The sequence below is a fragment of the Colletes gigas genome, unplaced genomic scaffold, assembly GCF_013123115.1.
Source record: "Colletes gigas isolate AHSC1104 unplaced genomic scaffold, ASM1312311v1 Colletes_gigas_Sc00052, whole genome shotgun sequence".
Lineage (NCBI taxonomy): Eukaryota > Metazoa > Arthropoda > Insecta > Hymenoptera > Colletidae > Colletes > Colletes gigas.
The window spans coordinates 589,960-612,146 of NW_025106681.1; the positions used below are offsets into that span (position 1 = coordinate 589,960).

Sequence of the window (22,187 nt, forward strand, 5' to 3'; positions counted from 1 at the left end):
AGGTTCATGTTATTCAACAGCTTCTTGCTCGGTGACCTTAGCTATTTAATTTCACATTAACCGACAAATGAACGTTGAACGTCCGAAACCCGTTCAGCATGCTCGACGAGGTAGCAGAGCAGCTTGTATAGCGACATTATGTAATCCGGTAATTCAAACAATCCACAGTTGTCGCTTTTCTCTAACATTCAGTTGCGCGTGAATACAGATTGCGTTCTTTCTATCGGCGCGATGACAGGAAAACGCAGCGTTGCCGAGCCTAAATACTGTACAGAAATTAGAATGGATCGTTTCATAGGGAATCGGACAGTTTTCTAACCCTTTACGGCCCGACAAAATTTAATACGTTGACTTCCATGCCAAATTTTCTAGAACATAAATAATGCTTGTAAGTTCAATAATGCACTTGATATTTTATGGCATTCTTAATGTTATTCAAAATCTTGCAAATATTAAGGTTCGTTTGTTGTGAGTAGTTTAAAAAAACATAACCATGCCAGCCACCGTTCGAATCTAATGACGTAAAATGGTCAGTAGGTGTCGTATCGGTTCCGTCACCGTAGCAGAATCCACCGAAGCAGTCGTGGACGAAGTCAAAATTCTGACGACCTAGATCAGGTTCATGGACTTCTTAACAAGAGCTCATCTCGACCCAGATGGCCGCGAATGCGTTAACGATCACTTGTTGCGAGCGGAACTCGTCTTTCTCCGGAAGCAGAAACGCGGAAGAGGCGATAAAACATCCGTGTAGCGATGTCGACGGAGAAACAGACGCAGCACAACAATGCTCGGTGACGCGATCGTTGGAAGGAATCGTGCGAATCGATCTCTCGAGAGCGAGCGAAACGTTTCGCTCGGCCGCTTCTCTTTTCTACTCTGTTTACCGTGTTTCTGGTTTCGGAACGGAACGTTTGAAATTTGAGACGGAACGGGTCGTGTCTTGTGCTTGGAACGCGAAGGTGAGACCCTAAATACTTGGAATTTGGGTCGATCGGTTCCAAGAACTCTGCTTCGGTACGCAGATGTTCAATTCTTGTCACGTTTTGCCCGATTCAACCCCATTGTACTATTTCCTGACGCAAGCAGTGATTTATTGACAACTAGACGGCCAATTGAACCAGCCGCGCTTAGGCGTTTATTCACCGTAATCAAGGTTAGGTATCGGAGTCGGTCTGTTATTATTTAAGATTCTACTTAAATCTCTAAGGCCGTTAGCTTGTTTGGCCCATACGAAAAGTTCCTCCTCGTCTCTCAACTATGCCAATACATAAAGTTTATTAGTTTACAAGAAATGTACAGGAATCTCTTAACACGTTTTCATTGCGATGCAAAGTGATATGAATGCTATGACATTCAAATTTATAAGCCACGTTATCGTGCATTCAATTCTATGCAGTTTTCATTTGTTTAAATCATCTGTTCATTTTTGTAGCTCATTAAAATTTGTACTGTCCGCGAACGTGTTAAGAATTGTAATAAATATTCTATTTTCAATCTCTGTTACGAATTCCTGAACATTAAATGATTATAAATGTGATTACAATTATATTTTGTAAGCGTAATCGTGCTCGGTGGCGATCAAGGATCACAGAAAGTAATCTGTAATTATAATTGGTAATAACATTTTGTAATTGTAAGCGTTAATCGTTGGTTAAATCACATTGTGTTTGACTTTCCGCTGCGTCAACCTGCGCTCCACGTACGCCTAGCCTTACGGTAGTCGAAGCAGGGTCGAGCGGAGGGTAACCCGTCGATTGGGAAACGTGATTAACGAGCAATTAGAGCCCGTAGTGTCAATCGCTAAAATTAACCTTTGCTCGGAGCAGACCGGATTGCCTATTAACAAACGGCAGAAAGAGAGAGAGAGACCCACTAATCAGTTCATGGCCATTAGTCTCGGAAACTGAAGCAATGCAAGCTGCCTGATAGTCAGAAACGGGCGACATTTTATTCGAATTATAAATTTATTAACTTAAAACTTTAAAATTCGGAATATTTATGAAATACACAATATTGCGCTATTTCTGTAATGGGGCTACTTTCACAATAACACCTATGACTATATGCACCCTAGATAAAACAGGTTATGCGAGTGCATTTAATGAAATATTAAGGATAGCACTTTATATTTCAATCGATATTTGGCAGCATAGGATAATGCATATAAAAATAAATGAGAGTCTGTTGTAAAGAAATTTGGCACCTTATACGGAGTGTTTGGCTACTGTCGTAAGAAACTTTTAAGGATCGATTCAATGCGCCGCAATAAGACAGAGATCAAGAACGACGAAATTGTATTTGAGGTTAGGTGTGGGTTATTAATTGCTGAAAATACGTAAAAAATACATTAAGATTTCTTTTAATTTTTATTTTATTAGATAAGATAGAGAAAAATTTTATTTTATTTGACAGTGACAGAGGTTGTGCAACGTTGGGATAGACAAAGCCTTATCGACAAGTTTGACTGACAGTCTGGAACGAAACGTGAAAGAGATTGGGAACCTTGCATCTGACTTTGCTACGGAGTCGCGGATAATATTGTGTTTGACTAATTCTCGTCAGAAACTGAGCTGGCGCAGTTAATTCCACTTACTGTTTACAATCAACTCTTTATATCTCGTGTATGACCATGCTCACTGTTTAGTGGTAGCACTAATGACTTTTATCATATACATCGACATCGTTGATATTACATTAAAAAAAAAATCAAATCAAATATATTCTTCGTTGGAAATGTAACTTGTCGCGCTTTCACAAGCGCTCGATCGACCTCTCGGTTGCTATACATACATGTATACAGGATGTTCGGCCACTCCTGGGAAAAATTTTAATGGGAGATTCTAGAGGCCAAAATAAGACGAAAATCAAGAATACCAATTTGTTGATGCTTTGTTAAAAAGTTATTAACGTTTAAAGTTCCGCCCGTACTGTCCTTTTTTTCTCGAAAATGCGCAAAACTTCGGGGATATGTCTATTCACCAAAAATGATTGTAATTGACCCCCGCAACCGAAAATAATTTTTTCAGAACGATTTGAAATTTTTTTTTTCCGTCGAAAAAGTTAGGCACCTAATTAGATTTTCGGTAAGGAATTTTTTTTTCGAAAGTAGATAGGATTTCGGAGGTATGTATTTCTTAGGCAGTCCACTAGCAGGCCCGGACGAAACGTGCCCCCTCCTTTCCTTTTCTGACCTCCTACGATTCTCACGAGTTCCTGCCCGCGGCAAAGCAGCGCCACAAGCTGTTGAAAGTGAAAAAATTTAAGGCGTTCCGGAACCGATACCAGGAAAGTTATGCATCAACATTATTATTTGGTTGGTTGTAAAAGAATGGTAAAAAAAAGAGGTAAATGGAATATTAACTTCCACCAGAATTTCATCCAAATCCTATAAAACGATGTTTCTCTGAAAACCACCGTCCGTCTGTGTATTTTGTCCCTGTACCCTCTCTCTGTTGTCTGTGCCAGGACAATGGTCCATTAGTCACGTGAACACGCGGGAATTATCGGCCGTCGACGTGGACCGAGTGCCGCTCGAAACGCAATGCTCGACGAGAGTACGTTGAGAAGATTGATTTAGAGCTCGGACTAACGCGTGCCAAGTACCACCAGCGGCTTTTCAAACGACAATAGAAAAACTGGCTTAACTCGGACCCAACTTCGATCCGTTGTGAAAAATATTGGCTCTCGAAAAACGACTGACCACCATGCCCCCCCCCCCCCTTCCACCATCGATCGCCATATTGTTCGTGAATCACGATCGGGAATGTGACGTTGGACAATCAGAATCTACTGCCTTGTCAATAGTGATTCTATCGTGTCAATTCGTGATAACGTTGAAACTTGATAATACGCGTAGTAAATAGCCAAGAAACAAAGCAAAGTTACTTGATAATTATTAACAGTATTATTTATCGGTATCGATCCTATCTCTACCTGTGCCTCCTGCTTTGAAAGACGCTACTTTAAATAGCAAACGCTTGTCCGGTACCTCGCTACCCGTGTCGTCATCTGCTCTTGAATGTACGGGTCGAGGTTATCTGGTCAGCCAGAAAATGGGATATTTAAGTGAGTAATCGATGGCCGGTTGCTCAATTACAGTCTCGGAGTGACTCACCACGAGAAACGTGGAGAACAGAATTTTTAGAACAACACGGGGGCCATACTGTGGGCGTTTCACAATCCGAGTTTCACATAAATACTTCGGTATCGACTTTATTATACTATCTGCAACGATGAACAGGCTCGATTCGACATTAATCTCCATTACGCAACATAACCTCGCCGATAGAACGCTCGAGTCCAAAGCCGCCAATTTTTTGCCAATTTTTTCGTTTACCATTTGTTGTCACATGATTACTAAGTAACTTTTATTGAAAAATTTTTTTGTCAGTTTATCGAGAATCCTTGACAAAATCTAATTAATCACTGGAGTACATAGAATATAGGGTTAAAGAATAAGAAATTAACGTTTATTTGAATTTTTTAAATCAATTATATATTATATTATGCCTACATCTCAGTTAGAGACAGTAATCGTATCTGATTGAAGACGCGATTCATCTATTGTTATACAGGGTGAAGGATATGAACTAGCCTCAACGATTTTCCAGCCCCTTTTCATGATCTGACAAAAAAATGTTTCCTATTGAAATTAATCAGCATCTAACTGACAAGAAATTGCACTTGCTTAAATTTAAAAACAAATTAATTTCTGACCTGACTCGAATATGTGCTGAAATTTTTCGGTGAAAAAAAATTTTTCAAATCGTTCTACAAAAATTATTTTCCGTTGCAGGAGTTGATTATAATCATTTTTGGTCATTACACATACCCCCGAAATCCTACGCATTTTCAAAAAAAAATTCAGTACGGGCGGAACTATAAACGTTAATAACTTTTTAACAAAGCCTCCATCAACAAATTGGTATTCTTGATTTTCGTCTTATTTTGACCTCTAAAATCTCCCATTAAAATTTTCCCCAGGGGTGGTCGAACACCCTGTATATGGGAGTTCGGAACAAAACTAATAATTCCTAAACTATTCAATTTTCGACTTAAGGCCTCTAATACTTTTGTTAAGAGGATACAAAGATACATCGATTTATGAAAAAAAAAAAAAAAAATACACTTTTACTAACAAAATTAAGGTGATCTTAATTTTTTATTGCATAAAAAGATTTTTATTATGAGAAAAATCAGCACCGTTTACAAAAGAGATTTTGCGTTTCACTATTGATGGAGTGAGAAAGGAATGGCTTTGCCACGTAGCTGTGCTGACACAGCTCAAGACCGTTTTTGAGTCGTTGATCGCTGGAGGTGTAAAAAGATAATATCGCCATATTAATTTATTTTTATAGGCGTTACACAAGGGAATATCAACAAAAAAAAATGAAAAATCTTTACGGATATCATAGTAGTAATAATTGTGCGCATCGAGAATCATCAACGTCGAAATCTGAGCACGTCACTGGAGGAAGAAAAGATTCGCCTTGGTCCCCTAACGAAGCAAGAAGAGTAGGGACGCACAAAAAAATCTGGTACAGTTACTCGCAGACCGGTCATGCTCTCTTGACTGTAACCAGTTGCACCTGGATGCGCCGCAACGTCAGGGTGCGCGAACGATGTCGCAATTTTCCCGCTTCTAGAGTCCAGCCTCTCAAGGTGCGTTTTCACGTGACATCAAAAGTCATGACATTCGTTGCCACAATTCTGCCTTGGACGTTCTCGCGCAATTTAATGTTGCGACAGTGTCGATTTTTAGTTTTCGCGTCGATCACAGTCTGGACACCACGTGTCGTAATAGTGAACAGTCATGACTTAATGCCATGTGAAAATGCATCTTTAACAAAGATGCCGGAACAAATACCGCCGCGTAGCCGCTCCCTTTCCGCTCGGTGAATGCTTCGACTGATTTGCATCGTTTTACTCGCCGATACGTCATAATACAGTAGTTCCTCGTTCATAGATAGAATTTTAGTACCGAATCGAGGGTTACATAACATTAACGGTGCGGGAGAATGGAAAATATATTTACGAATTTTTTCTAACGATGCTATCTGTAATTAGAATTCCTTATAGGCAGCAATGTAATTGTCAAATGTAGTTGTTAGTTAATTATAATTATAATCGTTATTGCGACTAAGCAATTGCAATTGCTTGTGCATAGATTCTTACAACTTTCTCGTCCATTCATTATATACTTATAATCACGAGTCGCGAATAGGCTAATCTGATCCTATTCATGAGAACGTGACGTCAATGTCGCGCGTAGACTAGGATTGTCCACTCAACGTTGCGCAAACCTCGCGAGGGAATGCCCGTTGGGAGAAGTCGTTTCACAAAAATTTTTCCCTGCTTAATTCCATTCTGGACGCAGGCCAAAAGTAACAGTTATGCCAAAAATGCGATAGGAAAATAAGCAACAAATATAATAGTTGTACAGTGAAAACTCGATAAATGTCGCTTCTCCGGGTCCGGTCAGCAACACTTACGGAATAGGAGAATCGTCTTTCGAATTTGATTGTAGTTTGCCGACGCTTCGAACGTAGAAAGAGTCAGTAGCTAAAGAAGAAAGATTGACTGAAACTCGGATTTATCGCCCCAGTTTAAATATCCGCGTCAGTGTGACCACACTACTGCACAAAAGAAAGTTTTTTATTTTTTACTTTTTGTTAATAAAAATTTCACTATCATGTTGGGGAGATTTCTCTGATTAAAATGAGGCTAAACACGATATAAATCGGTCAATATTTGGTAGCATAATATTGAATTAAATATTGTACTTGCGAGTCTTTCTCTCTTTATTTATCCTTCTTGTGCTGTCCTTTTCTATGTTCGGAAATATCAAAGAACGACGCATCGAGGTGCTGGCTACATTTATCGAACGGGAGGTAGCTATTTTCAAACGGAACGGTTCCACCGTTTCGTAAGTGATCAAAAACTGCAACACTTATGAAATAGGGGGTTTCGTTAGCTACCACTGTTCGATAAATGTACCTATCCACTGACCTTGCGAAGATACGAGTACACAATATTTAATTCAATATTATGGTAACAAATATTGGCCGATTTATATCGTGTTTAGTCTCATTTTAATTAGAAAAATCTTCCCCACATGATAGTAAAATTTTTATTAAAAAAAAGTAAAAAATAAAAAACATTCTTCTTGTACAGTAGTGTGGTCGCACTGACAGGGACATTTAAACTAAGATGACGAAGGCAATAAAGATTTTTAAAGAAAGCCGCTACGTCTCCGGTTACACTTCGCCTCACTGGTTCAAGGGGGATCCCCCTAGTGGTGGGGATAAAAATGTATCATTTATGGAACAGCTCTTGAGGACATTTATCGAGTTTTCACTGTACTTCAATTTTGTTTTATTTTTTTATCGTAACAGTTACAGTCCCTGATTCCGGAATTCCTTGTTTTGTGCTTGTCGGCTCGAAAGAATTTCGCTTATCGATCTCGAACAGCCACGAGTTACATAAAAAGTACACGTTATCTCGATAAATCATGCAGATAATGGAGTAAACATCGAACACGCAATGAGAATTACATTAGCGACGCTGACGACGAGAATCGCGAAATAACGTAACTCGCGAGTGTAACATCCTTCTCCACGAAGTGTCCGTCGAACTTCCTACCTTGCACATCGTGCCCAGGGCCGACTTACGAATGTTTGACGTCCCGGGGCAGCAACGTCGAATACCGTTCTCCAGTTTCACTGGTCTTCAATTTGTTGGAAAAATAAATCGTTTCCTTGCCTATTAACCGAAGCCATTCCTGCCTTGAAAGAAAATCGAATGCTGCGAATTTGAAAATCACGTCGTCGGCCGCTAAAAGTACATCCTTTCGTCTCAGATTTAATGAACAAAATTAAGAGATGATACAAATCATTACATAGTGCACAGGCTAGCCTTCTTTCCATACGAATTTTATACAAATTATCATCTGTTCTCAAAATTTGTCTGATCTTACGTCCCTTGTTTTTTTACTGGTTTACAATAAAATACCTCTTTAAGTAAGAAATTTTCATAACGTGACGCCCAGGGACAAGCGCCCCTTCTGCTCCTGCCTTGTCACGGCCCTGATCGTTCCACTTCGTTTTCAGACCAAAAACGCTCTTCTGCCATTGATCGCGTTCCACGTGCTTTATCTTTCACGGTACAGACGCGAAACAAACGTTCGAACGCTGGCGCGAATCAGATTTTGAGCATCACTCGTGGGAATAAACGCTTTAATCCACGACGAATCGTTCCACTTCGTTTCTAGAGTAAAAGAAAAATCGACTCGCGAGGAGGAGCATTTGCAACTTCTGATATTTCGCTTAGCGGCAGAACAGAGCAGGACACAATTGTATTCGGACGATAAACAACGAAAAAAAGCCATAGGGACGTATCTAGAATAAACGACATACGGAGTGTTCGGCCACCCATGGGAAAAATTTTAATGGGACATTCTAGAAGTCAAAATAAGACGAAAATCAAGAATACTAATTTGTTGATGGAGATTTCGTTAAAAAGTTATTAACGTTTGAAGTTTCGCCCGTACTGAATTTTTTTCTCGAAAGTGCGTAGGATTTCGAGGGTATGTCTAATGACCAAAAATGATTGTAATTGACCCCCGCAATCGAAAGTAATTTTTTCAGAATGATTTGAAATTTTTTAATTTAATTTTTTAATAACTTTTTAATGAAGCTTCAGTCAAGAAATTAATATTCTTAATTTTCGTCCTATTTTGGCTCTAGAATCTCTCATTAAAATTTTTCCCAGCGGTGGCCGAACACCTGTGTATCTTTTACGTACCGCCCATAAATAAAAGTCTAAAATTTTAAGCAAAAAATCATTCTGGGAATGCAACGTGTTAAAGCGCGCGAAGTGGTTAACGGTTTTCTTAATAAACCCGAGAGGAAGATGCAACAATCTGGTCGCGTTCCTGTCGAGCCTGAGAACCGACCTCAACAACGTAAACGTGTTTCTTGAACAACACACATGGTCTCAAAGTGGCTCATGACAAAAGGCGTCATTGCGTAAGCGCATCTCGGAAACTCGTTTCTTCCGTTCGTGCTTCATTCGCTTTCCATATTTCTTCGCCGGGAAGATTGACCTTCGCGATCGTAACTCACTTTGCCGCGAATAGCTGAAATTCAATCTAGTCGATAGTGTCGAAGGTTGTCGCGGTCACCGATACATTGCTCGAAATATCAGATGAACGCACGCGTCGAGAAGAAAAGAGATACCGGATATTTAATACCCTATAATTTTTTACCGAATTTTAAGGTATCGGTTAACGCGTTTACTTCAATTTTTCGCGTCTGAGAATACTCTCGATATTCGAAGACCATCGATTTACACCATTATCTTTGTACAGTACGAACTTAGATAAAATACCCATTTTTGAAGCACCCCGATTTTAAATTACTTGTTAAAACATCTCAATACAGCGTCTTTCGTTTAATGACATGGAGATTAGATTAATATTATGAGGAATAATTTGTTGTTAAAAGTATGGAGAAACGAAGTTTCATGGCCCAGAAACCAAAATGAATCTAACCTAAATCCAATAAGTACGGTTCTGTTTGCCAAGAGGCTATGTTTCAAGAGAAAAACACATTTGGCGACTTGTGCTTTACAAGGGTATCGCTCACCAATCAATCCTGCCTCAAGTAGATCCCTATAACAGGGTGCTCGGCCACCCTTGGGAAAAATTTTAATGGGGGATTCCAGAGGCCAAAATAAGACGAAAATGAAGAATATCAATTTGTTGATGGAGGCTTCGTTAAAAAGTTATTAACAATTAAATTCAAAAATTTCAAATCGTTCTAAAAAATATTATTTTCGGTTGTGGGGGTCAATTACAATCATTTTTGGTCATTACACATACCCCCGAAATCCTACGCACTTTCGAGAAAAAAATTCCTTACCGAAAATCTAATTAGGTGATTAAATTTTTCGACGAAGTAAAAAAATTCAAATCGTTCTGAAAAAATTATTTTCGGTTGCGGGGGACAATTATAATCATTTTTGGTGAATAGACATACCCTCGAAAGCCTACCCACATTCTAGAAAAAAATTCGAGAAGGTGTGGAATTTTTCGGCTGAAAAAAAGAATTTTAAATCGTTTTGAAAAAATTATTTTCGATTGCGGGGTTCAATTACAATCATTTTTGGTGAATAGACATAACCTCGAAGTTTTGCGCATTTTCGAGAAAAAAATTCAGTACGGGCGGAACTTTAAACGTTAATAACTTTTTAACGAAGCCTCCATCAACAAATTAGTATTCTTGATTTTCGTCTTATTTTGGCCTCTAGAATCTCCCATTAAAATTTTTCCCAGGGGTAGCCGAACACTGTGTATTTCTTTCGCTATATCTAGTTTGTTGCATTTCATTACTTGTAACACGATATTTATTTCTTAAACAACCTGTTGGTAAAGAAACCGTGTATTTCGGGCACGGGTATGATGTCATCGTAACGACGTTATATCTATACTAGGTAAAACGAGAACTGGCAGGATATACACAGCTGGGCCAGACCAGGGCCGAAACGTAATGTCCAGATCCGTACATTCTCAGTATTAATATATTATTAAGAATTTAACCTTTTCACGCCCTTGGCCACATATGTGGATGTTTAGTTTTTTTTTTATAATTATAGTTACTGTCAATAATAAATAGACAAAAAAAAATTGTCCCTGAAAAGGTTAAATTAACTATTGCGTAAATGATTCAGTTAATGTATCAACATTATGGTCCGATTGCCAAAATTTATGTTCAGTAACTTGAACAACATGTTCTAATGAATCGTGGAATAAATTTTTTACATCCGCAAATCTGAACGTTGTATTATTTGCTGCAATATAATTTTTAACTTGCGATCAAATCATCTCGATTGGATTTAATGTATCATTGCGAGGGCCCTTCCGAGGGGCCGCTACAAAGCGTCCCTGAGCAGCGACGTTCAGCAGCCACTCATCTGCGGCTGCAGCGTCGATCAAATAACTTCTCTGTTTATATTTCCTGCCAGTTCTCATTGAACTGGGTATAGAAATGATATTATATTATTTATACATTATATTTACACATGTAGAAGTAATATTGTTAATTTCTGAACTCCAGAGCTAAACTGTCTCGGGTTTAATCTGTTCGAGATACGTGTTATGTATACTGTGTGTACTTGATTTCGTAAGGGTAGTTAAAATTGAAATTTCTTCGAAATTTTCACTTGGCCCGCTGTCGTAACCACGGACACGCGTGAAACTCTGTTCAGGGAGACAAAACGTTGCCGTTGGTTCAGAGGAAGTATCGAGACAATATCTGCCCGGTGAATCATTCGTCGTTGGTTCGCGATCGTTTGAATCACGGCTCGATTCCGCGATAGTTGTATTGCGCAACCAAACCGATCGACAATTTTCGACGTGTGTATACGTGTCTGTTCTGTTGCAGGTATACGCAGATGACGCGATGACGCTGCATTGGTGGATGCACTGGTTCTGGGTTACCGCTCAATTTCTCGGTGCGTTCTAAATAGTCGCTAGAATCAAGGACATCTCGTGCGCTTTTTCACGCCTTTCACGCGTTCGTTCGGTCGTTCACGGTCCAGATAAAATTCACGCGAAACGTGGACGCGTGAAATCGTAAACGGGACATCTTCCTAAGATGAAAGACTGCGCGAAATCCATGATTCGTTGTACGGTTTCTTTTTTTTTTCTCCCCTCGTTCTCGGTTCCTTTTATCTTGAATTCTTGTCGCGCGTTTGCGGCCATTCGTTGAGTCATAGCGAACTCGTAAAGCACTCAAACTATTGTAACTTTGTTAACGATCGTTCCGTGCGTTCTATTCGACTGTACGAATATGGAATTTGTGTGTATGCGTGTGCGTGTGACAAGAAAAAAGCATACGGCTGAGTAAACGTATGAACTGTAACATCGACTTTGCTGGCAATTTAGCAAAAAATTTGTTCGATTTTCAGTGATCTTAGGGAACCCAGTGCCATCGAGCATGGCGGAGCCCCGTGTCCAGGTGCAAGATCACCTGAGCTCAGAATCGACGCCCGAACTCTCCTCCGTGGACACGGAGACCCCGGAACCTCGACAGAGCTTCCGCGTCGCCAAGGCGATCGGTCTTCATCCACCCACAAACGCGGCTTTGACCTTCGATAGACAGTTGACGACCACAGTCTCATCAGCGATGGAGATCCAAGGCAACGTCGTCGAGACGAACACCAGCCCCACTTTGGAAGAGTTCCGCAGGAACATCAGCAACACGATAAGCAGCGATCAGATTTTAAGAGCCCTGACTCCTCAACGGACGACAGACACCCTGGACAGGGTTCGAAACCCGCCGACGAAGAAGGACACAAAAATCACGTGGATCCTAACGAATAAAACGGGCAGATCGAAGTACGAACAAGAAACGAAGGTGGACGAAAACAGTTACAGAAACGGAAGCGCGGACCAAGTCGAGGATCTGACGGTGCTGCCCCTTCAGGAAGAGGTATCTAGAATCAGGCTGGTACTGAACAAAACGAAATCCTCTACGTTCTTGTCCGCGTCCTCGTCACTGGCTTCGTCCGCTGGCGGATCCGGCGTCAGAACATTCAATCGTTCCGACGACGACGTCGAGATCGACGAGGAATTCGTCGAGCCGCAAATGTTCGCCACTGCTGCCTCGATCCTCGAAGGTAAACGACATACGCAATTAACACTAGATTTACGTACCTATTTTTATCGAAGTCTGTCGTATTGTCAGTTGAATTAAAATACATTTATTTTTAACTAAAATACATATTCGTATTTGTAACGACGCTTCCCGTACTCGCCACCAGAGGGGCCGCTTTCTCGCAAGCGCTCGATTGATCTTCCGTTCCTACATACAGGATGTTCGGCCACCACTGGGAAAAATTTTAATAGGAGATTCTTGAGGCCAAAATAAGACGAAAATCAAGAATACTAATTTGTTAATGGAGGCTTCGTTAAAAAGTTATTAACGTTTGAAGTTTCGCCCGTACTGAATTTTTTTCTAGAAAGTGAGTAGGATTTCAGGGGTATGTGTATTCACCAAAAATGATTGTAATTGAGCCCCGCAACCAAAAATAATTTTTCCAGAACGATTTGAAATTTTTTAATTTAATTTTTTAATAACTTTTTAATGAAGCCTCAATCAAGAAATTGATATTCTTGATTTTCGTCTTATTTTGGCCTCAAGGATCTCCCATTAAAATTTTTCCTAGAGGTGGCCAAACACCCTGTATACATTCCTCGACCGACCATCCAATATTTCGGCTACTAGGATTGCCTTATTGATAAGTCTACTAGCAGACCCAGACTAAAATGCTCCCTTCTCCTTTCCTTTTCCTAACTTCTGCTATCTCGCTTACCATTCCTCCGTACAGAAAACCACCATATATCGTTACGTTAATCAAATTTAACATAAATTGCTAATGTATATGTATATGTATAATAGAATTATCTATAGATATTATTACTTCGAATATGTCGATTTCGTTCGAATCAATAGACAACTCAAACAGAGTAATCGAGACGAATAACAGCGAATGCCCTCGAGTAAAAGAATTTTCTCGATCAGTTTTTTGTCCGATTCAGTAACGTCAGTGTCTCATTTCGTAGTCGGTGTGAGCGAGTCCACCCGGTTGAGCCGAGCGAGGAGCGCGTTTCCCAAAGATTTCCAAAGGGATCAGGTCCAAGAGGATCATCTCTCAGATTACAACGACAGCAACAGCGAAAACTCGAAGCAGGAAGGCTCGTCGAGGTCCACGGTGGACATAGCCGCCATTACCGGAAGCAGTCTGCTGGCCGTGGTTTTGCTCAGCACAATGGGCAGCCTTGGGTTCATTATGTACAGGTAATTAGCTCGTTGTAAAACTGGCTGGCCTGGCTGCTTGTCATCCCATAATAGATCTAACGAGGAATTTGCGTTGCAGACGCAGATACCTGAATCCACCGCAGACGCTAAACAGCGATAAATGCAGTAATCCCGATAGTTCCGGTTATATCGACGATTCCACTATTCGAGTAAGTATCAGAAACTTGTTAACACGTTCGCTGCTGTCGGCGTGTGAATTAATCTATCAAAATTATGCATTTCGTTCAAAATATCTTGAAGAATTTTTTAAGTAAGTCGTCGACAGTGGACGTATTAAAAGTCAGACTCAAACTAAATAGAAAATACTTAAGAGAAAACGTTCTTGCATGCAATAGTACTCGGAGTCAAGAATAAGCCGTTCAAGTATTCGTTCTCGTTGATACGGAGAACGTTGAGAGGGCCAGAAAGTAAATTAAATGCTTGTGATCCTCCGGATCATGATGGTACATACATATAAGCACACTTATGTGCTTCGGTACACCAAACGCGTCGACGCCCGAAACAATGCTCACCTGTCGCGCTTGTTGTTTCAGGATAATTCCGAAGAAATGTACAGCCTGGATAACGACTCGTTCCTAAATTCGTTAGAGGCGATGACAATACAGAACTACTGGACAGACAGCGTCAAGCACACGAAGCTATGACAAAAGCAGATAATCCAGTCCGGAAAGAGAATCGAAACGTTCAGTATTTCCGACGGTGAAGCGCACGAACAAATTTCATTGTTGGAGCAGTAGTACTTACTCGTCGCGTGCTAAGCGTTTTTTTTTTGTTTGTTTTTAATTGGACAGAAGACCGTGGACCGTGCCGGTTTCCTCCTAATTTTGAAAACGATCCGCACGCGAAACAAGCGAACAAAGCGTTTTTATCCGTTCTCAGGGGTTTCTGAGCAAACTCTGTCGGTCGTGCAGTTTCGCGTAGAAAGCTGACGGTACATCGAAATTACAAGACGCGCACGCATTCCTAAATACGTGTCGGATATCTTACATCGCGCACGATGTGCGACTCGCAATACGTATATGCCTGAATTTTCGTTTCGTCACTAGCGCCGTTCCCTATATTTTTCTACCGTGAATGCGATTGGACAGAAGTGAACGTTTTAGAAGTGAAAGCGACGACGACGCCGTCTTCATTCGGACTGCAGTAATCGGTTGGTGCAATAACAGACATGTACTTTATCGATACGATTATTAACGATAAACTTTTAGAACAGTAAGTACAAATAAAACCATTAATTTTTAGTTAGGGATCATTAGGGAAGAGACGAGCGTTATTTAATAAGAACGAATTCCTACGAATCACCAGAGAAATACTTCCGAATACTATACATATATACATACATATAGATATAGTATATATATATATACATACATACATAATAGTATACATGTATAATATATATGTATATACATGTAAATGTATGTGTATGTATATATGTACGTACGTATGTATGTTGTATAGTATATATACTTGTATTATGAACTTCAATTTGTAAATCTGTACTTACGTATCTGTTTCTAATTTGAGATCAAGCTTGAACATTTTTCACAGTGTTCAAAGTTTAAAGAGTACACACGGTTCTAATAGGGTAATAGAAACCAAAACTAATCGCTTGCACATATACACGATCAGCTTGAAATATTTTCGAAACAGGATCGGACTAACAAAAGGATCGGACCAAATACAATACGTAGTTTCTAGCTTTACGCCTTTATAACATATCCAGCAGAATGATAAAAAAAAATAAATGAATAAATAAAATGGAGATTCGATTCAAGTTTTGCACTACAGTTCTAGCTTGTATATATGTACATGTACGTGCAGCGTACGATAATTACAGATGTATCTTATAAATGTGCAAAAAAATTTTGCGTCGTTTCCCTGACCCGTCACACCCACGGAATACGATTTACGTTTTAGTAGAAGTTAGTGCGTGTTTGTTCAAATATACATACATATTTCTATACGAGCCTCGCGCGAACGAGGAAGAGAATTTATTGTGATAGATCGTAGCGTTTAATAAATGTAAAAATTATCACCGATTCGTCTTATGGTAATGGTTGTGAATAAACCCACTCATATATTATTAATTATTATTAATACAGCTGTGTTTCCCCTTTTATTTTTCCCCGTCACAAACCGAACTTATTGCTGCAATCGACGCGTATGAATTAGAATCACAGAAGGCAGACACGAATTAACCCATCTAGGAATCATTATTAGTATGTGATTAATTGTATCACTCATAACTGTACAATATAATTATTAATTATTAATTAATTATTAACTACATAATAAATAGTATGAGTATGGCTGCGATCTTTCTCATATAGTTTAATATAAATATAGCTTCCTCGTTAGACCCAAAGCGATCAATAATTCGATTGTTTATCGAATCGTACCTCTCGCCACTTTTAGTTTTAATTCTTATAATTAACAGTGTTACAGTTTAATTTCATTCTGTAAATAGTAACGAGGGTTTAAGTAAAGTACTGTTTCTCAAATTTTGTGTGGGTTTTGATTTTCCGCAATGTAGTATTATTACAAAAACGATAGTTGACAGAAACTTTAATGGGATCTAAAAGCCATATTAGAACATTCCTAGCAAACAAACCGTTTACCGATCGGGGCGAGTTATAGTATATCACTCGACTCGTCTAATTCAGTATATTATTAATATGCATTCATTATTTGCGGAAATTCATTATCTTTGTTTAAACTTGTCGTAAAGTTGCAGTAAAAACGTAAGGTTAAGTATATTTTGACAGGTTGACAGGTAGAAACAAATGACTGTCGTTACTGTGTTCATGGTGTAAATTATAGATGCCAGGTAGACAGATGCTAATTTGTTAAACATATATGCATAAAAGTCATTTTTTTATGCACATACTATACAGGAGTAGGTTAAATAGACAATATGTGCAGCAAGAGTCCTAAATATTGCTGGCTCCTTACCGTTTTTTTTTTACATGGGGAAATTATTAATTATATAATTATTAATTATTAATTATTATTATAATTATAGAGTGGCCTCAGGGTAGTGCTGGACTCTTACCGGCTACAACCTCACGGCGACTCCACGACCACTGATGTGGTGGCTGGAGAAGAGCGCTGACGGGCCTCCCCATATCTTGGAGGTCCACCAAGAATAGTGAAGGGGAGAGGGGAAGAAATAAGGAAGGCGGAAGGTGGGGGGACATGGACCTCAAGGCTACAGGAGGGGGCCAGGAGGCAAAGGTCGCCTCGCCCTCCCTCTTCGAGCGGGATGCGCGGCCCACTCGCACCCCCGCTCGGCGGCCACCTCCTGCGACATGACTATCTCGCAGAAGGAGGCCACAACTTGCCATGCACTCTCGCTAACCACCATTTTACCCACTATGGTGGCCAGCGAGAGGTTCCGACCAACATCCTGCTGCAGGACACGGCGCTCATCTGCCCATGCTGGGCAGGCTTCCAGCGTGTGCTGCGCCGTGTCCAGGGCATCACCACAATGGTGGTACACCGTCGTCACCTCCTTCCCGATTTAACACAGGTACTCACCAAAGCAACCATGCCTGGTGAGTACCTGTGTCATCTTGTAGGACAGCCTGGTTTATCCTGCCACTTCTGCCAATGCGGCAGGACTGCACCAACCGTTGGTGACCAACGGACCGTTGTGCGGCTCCGTCAACTGATTGAAGTTGGCGGAACCACACGAACAAAACGGCCCGCTGGGCATGGCTCCTCGTCGCTTCGACCGCTTACCTCCTCACTTCTGGCGGTCTCCCAGCCTCCTGGAGCGCCAGAAAACCAGCTGATTTCTCTAAACTAGGAGCTCCAAGGGCGGGAGATACGCCAGAGTAGTCGCCGCCTCGTGGGAGATGGTTCGATACCCTCTAGTAACCCGAATGGCCAGCTGACGGTTGACGCGGCGCATCTCCGTGCTGCGCCGGCTGGCCACCAGGTCCGGGGCCCAAACCGGGGCCCCGTAAAGGGCAATTGAACGCACCACCTCCACGTAGAGACGGCGGAATCCAACATCGGGGCCCCCGATATTTGGGAGAAGGTGGCCTAGAGCGGCAGCTACCTTCTCCATCCGGGAGGCCAAGCCCTTGGCTCTTAACCTAATCCAGACCTAACTCAGCTACAGTTGTCCTAAAATTAACAAAATTATTAAAATTAACTTATTTTAGTGGACAAATAATGGTAGATTGGTTGTATAATTTCTGCACAGCAATTGGAAGGGTAGAGAAGATTGTTGAGATTGATGAATTAACATTTTGTCGAAGAAAATATCACAAAAGCCATTTGAAAATTAATCACAGCATCAATTTTGAAAATCCCATTACTGATGCTAACACAAATTAAATTGAGACCACTTGGAAGCATGCCACACATTCTTTAATCTGTTTTATAACATATAATATTTGTAATATTGTATGTAAATATTATATTTAAGAGCCCACAGTACAACTACTGAGTTTTAAAGAGTCAAATAAATGTACAATGTACAAGAGAGCTTCTTACACTCAAATATGTTCAAACGAGGTAGTCTAGAATAAGGCGCACTATTATTGACTTTCGATCCCCCGTATCTCGGAAACTGTTCAATTTACGAGCTTGGGCCCATTGGAACTTTTCATCAAGACATCATAAACTATATCTTATCAAAAGTTCAGTTAATTTAACCGGGGGCCAGTTTCCATAAGATCTGTGCGGGGTCCTTTCATTCGATACATGTTTAACAAATTAGCATTTGACTTCCTGGCATTTATAATTTACAACATGAACACAGTAACGACTGTCGCTTGTTTCTACCTGTGAACCTGTCAAAATATACCTAACCTTACTTTTTTATTACACCTTTTCGACATGTTTAAATAAAAATAACGAATTTCCGCAAATAATGAAATGCATATTAATAATGTACTGAATTAGGCGATTCGAATGACGTATAATTCACCCCGATCGGTGAACGGTCCGTTTTCTAGGAATATACCGCCATATTTAATGATTTTATATTCCACGATTTTGGCCAGGTTTTCCTAGTTTCGTTCCAGCATGTGAACCTCAAGTTATCCTCCTTGGAAGATTGTCATATTAATCTCGAAATTATATGCCGGTTAACGCAAATCGGATATCAGCTGTTTCGAAAACGAGAAGGAAAGGCTTACATTCGCCTTCTTTCTCGAATCCACGAAGCTGTTTGAAACGCCGGAACTCACATATGTATGTACAGTTCCTTCTGGGCATCGGTTTGCCGTCTGGTATTAATGGCAATGTCAACGACTAATGCCGGACAACCATAAACTGAATAATTTGAAGCATTGCGGATCATCTGTGACTCAACAATACCAATCGAGAATTTAAAATACGTGCATCACGAACGAAATTTCATGTAGCCAGTAGCAACCGCAATTTTGCCGCGACGCATCGTGAAACGACGGCACACCAAACTATACTTCTGAATAGTAAACACAGACCGTAATGTTAACAAAATTTTAACGAAGAGAAGAAAAGATGCAGTGTCCGTCGTTGATCTCGATATTGACAAAAATATATATAGCTCATATTGCCTATTGTATTTACGATATAACATTGTTGTTCGTAACACCGTCTTGCAAAGCGCACGAATTATGCTTGACATCCTATTTGAACGAAAAGCCACGTCTGCAATTGCGGATTTACAGTTCTGTCAACGAGCATCTCATCGATAGACAGCTTGATTTTGTTTATAAAACCGATGATTTTAATTATACGCACGCGAACAGCATGTGAGTACATATTTTATGTTACCAAATCTATAACGATTCTCAGTACGATTCAATTTTCTTACATTTTCAAATAATTAATTGTCTTTCAGTCCTGTAACATTAAACATTCCACGCAAAACTCGAAACAATGGAACATTGTTCCTTCATGTCATTGTTGTTCCTAACACTAAAAGAGAAGACAATAAGAGCATCGTCGACATACAAAAGGTATATACAACAAGCATGTACAAATTATGTTTGAAGTATCCAAAAAGTTGTATTTTACGATCTATTATAATGATGTATTTTATACTAAAATAATTAATAATTTTATACTAACTTGTTCAAACAAATTACATTTGAATGTCATTGCCGTTTGACACAACTGTATTTCAGGATCCGTATGCTTCTTATACTGCCATTAAACTGACAAGACATGTAATTCCTGAAGCAGAGGCCTTTAATTTATTGAGCGATAAAGATGAGGATACAAAGAAGAAGAAGAAGAAAGAAAATTTTGTGCATCCAGTAACTCATATTAGGCCACGTGTTACATTCACAATAATGACAGATGACGTGAAGCTTCCTGTGCATAATGTACCGATGGAGCTTGTTAATCATCTCAAGTATGCAATTACAGTTGGATAAAATGTAATCTGATGTAATTTAATTATGCATACACAGTAGTTGCATGGTAATTATATGGCAATTACATGGTATAATATTACTTAATGATTTACAATTATGATTATATAGTAATTACATGGTTTAATCAGATCACATTTTGCTCAATTCTGTATGTTATTAATCCTTCTATTGCTTCTGCAAATGATTCTTTCAAAATAAGAATATAACACCATTTAATCTTTTATAATAGAATAATGCATGGCAGGACGTTTTTACCCATCGTTAACGACGATTTCCTGCAAATTCGACATCATGATTTAGTGAAAGTCATGCCTCAGAATAATACGATTAATATTACATTACAATATTCTCCGATTTCGTATGGAAGATTAAGACTGATGCTGCACGTGGAAGCAACTATGCAAAGTTTGAAAAATCTTGGATTTTCCGATAAAGATACGGATGAAGTGAAAGGAATTTTTGTGGATACAAATATTTATATCTTAGCAGGAACATTCCTTATCTCGACTCTCCATGTATGTAAATTGAATAATAGTATATGTACACTACAGTTTCGAAGCAGTCGATTATATTCGTTTTTAATTTAATAAACATTTTGATCCGTAATTCGAGCTTATTGAACTAGGCTGCTATAGTATTTGAATCGAATAATAGTTAGAACAAAATTTATAATGCACTTTAACGTTATGGTGTTCGGTATTATCGTAGGTACTATTTGATTTACTCGCCTTTGAAAACGATATCAGTTATTGGAGGAAAAAAGATAATCTTGTTGGCCTTAGTAAATGGACAGTGATATGGCGGGGATTTAGTCAAACTATCATTTTCCTTGATTTGTTAAACGAAGGTTCCTCCTTGCTTCTTCTTATTCCGACTGGAATTGGATCTCTTATAGAGGTAAAAATTGTACATTTGTAATTGCATAATAATCTGCACTTATGTTCCTATTTTTCCTAACAGATATGGAAACTGACGAAGGTGTTGAAACTTAGATTTAATAAAAATCATAATGAAATTGCAGCTGAAACTAAGACAAGAGAATTCGATGCAGAGAGCATGTATTATTTAAGTTATTTGTTATATCCTCTTGTTATCGGAGGTGCAATTTATTCTTTGTTTTATCAATCTCACAAAAGGTACATGATTGTTTTATATTAGTTTAATTGGAATATACACAGACACTTATTCATGCAATATTTAAAATTCCAGCTGGTACTCGTGGAGCATAAATTCGTTAGTGAAAGGTGTTTACGCGTTCGGATTTCTGTTTATGCTGCCTCAACTATTTGTGAATTATAAGTTGAAGTCCGTGGCGCATTTACCATGGAGAACATTTATGTACAAAGCATTCAATACTTTCATCGATGATATATTTGCATTCATAATCACAGTACCGACCGCACATAGAATAGCATGCTTCCGAGACGACGCAGTTTTTCTTGTTTATTTATATCAGAGATGGTGAGTCATATTTCCGCTTGTATATCGCGCATGTTTACATCTTTTACGTACATCGTTGTTTGCAGGCTGTATCCAGTAGATAAATCTCGTCAAGACGTTGACTCTATCGATAAATCTACCGAGTCTAAAGACTTGAATAAAAAAGCTGACTGAAATAAATTCCTACAACTTTTTTTTAATTATTTTTACTTCAGTGTAAGATAAATTGATATTGCTGAAATTCGCTTAATAACTATCCAAAATAATGTACGATATTGTTAAGAACGCCTAAATGTTACGGTTTTTACACAGTTTTTAAATTAATCTTTTACTATTTAGTTATATTTTCGAGAAAGACTTGAGATAAAATTGTTTTTTTTTTTTTATACTAATTTTAATATTAGATAGAAAAGTATCGACTTGTTGGTACGCGAAATCACTGAAATCAAGAATATTTATTAAAACAGAGTGACTTGTATAACGTTGA

The 22,187-nt window shown here is 39.2% G+C and overlaps 2 protein-coding genes across 5 annotated transcripts in view; both read left to right on the forward strand.

Moving 5' to 3' along the window:
- The window catches only part of LOC122403428, a 32,194-nt gene extending 16,239 nt beyond the window's left edge, over positions 1 to 15,955 (forward strand). For 2 of the 4 annotated variants that reach the window (XM_043406950.1, XM_043406949.1), the window contains exons 2-6: positions 11,442 to 11,511; positions 11,968 to 12,678; positions 13,625 to 13,859; positions 13,939 to 14,029; positions 14,414 to 15,955. In XM_043406950.1, coding sequence (XP_043262885.1) covers positions 11,460 to 11,511; positions 11,968 to 12,678; positions 13,625 to 13,859; positions 13,939 to 14,029; positions 14,414 to 14,524 — 1,200 coding nt within the window. In that variant the 5' untranslated portion in view covers positions 11,442 to 11,459 and the 3' untranslated portion in view covers positions 14,525 to 15,955. Of the gene's footprint in view, positions 1 to 537; positions 619 to 11,441; positions 11,512 to 11,967; positions 12,679 to 13,624; positions 13,860 to 13,938; positions 14,030 to 14,215; positions 14,324 to 14,413 lie in introns of all 4 variants that reach the window. The other 2 variants (XR_006259618.1, XM_043406948.1) reach the window with 2 other exon arrangements.
- Positions 15,956 to 19,139: 3,184 nt separating this feature from the next.
- On the forward strand, positions 19,140 to 21,984 carry LOC122403422 (cleft lip and palate transmembrane protein 1-like protein). The gene is made up of 8 exons (XM_043406940.1): positions 19,140 to 19,633; positions 19,723 to 19,840; positions 20,009 to 20,238; positions 20,490 to 20,775; positions 20,969 to 21,157; positions 21,221 to 21,396; positions 21,470 to 21,721; positions 21,787 to 21,984. The coding sequence occupies exons 1-8, from the start codon at positions 19,380 to 19,382 to the stop codon at positions 21,872 to 21,874; spliced, it is 1,593 nt and encodes a 530-aa protein (XP_043262875.1). The 5' UTR covers positions 19,140 to 19,379; the 3' UTR covers positions 21,875 to 21,984.
- The last annotated feature ends 203 nt before the right edge of the window (positions 21,985 to 22,187 follow it).

Excerpts from the sequence above, each read along its gene's own strand:
- LOC122403422 (XM_043406940.1), top strand. The coding sequence starts at position 19,380 with ATGCAGTGTCCGTCGTTGATCTCGATATTGACAAAAATATATATAGCT. Across the intron at positions 21,158-21,220 it reads GAATTGGATCTCTTATAGAG|ATATGGAAACTGACGAAGGT; the intron begins GTAAAAATTGTA and ends TTTTCCTAACAG. Across the intron at positions 21,722-21,786 it reads GTTTATTTATATCAGAGATG|GCTGTATCCAGTAGATAAAT; the intron begins GTGAGTCATATT and ends CGTTGTTTGCAG.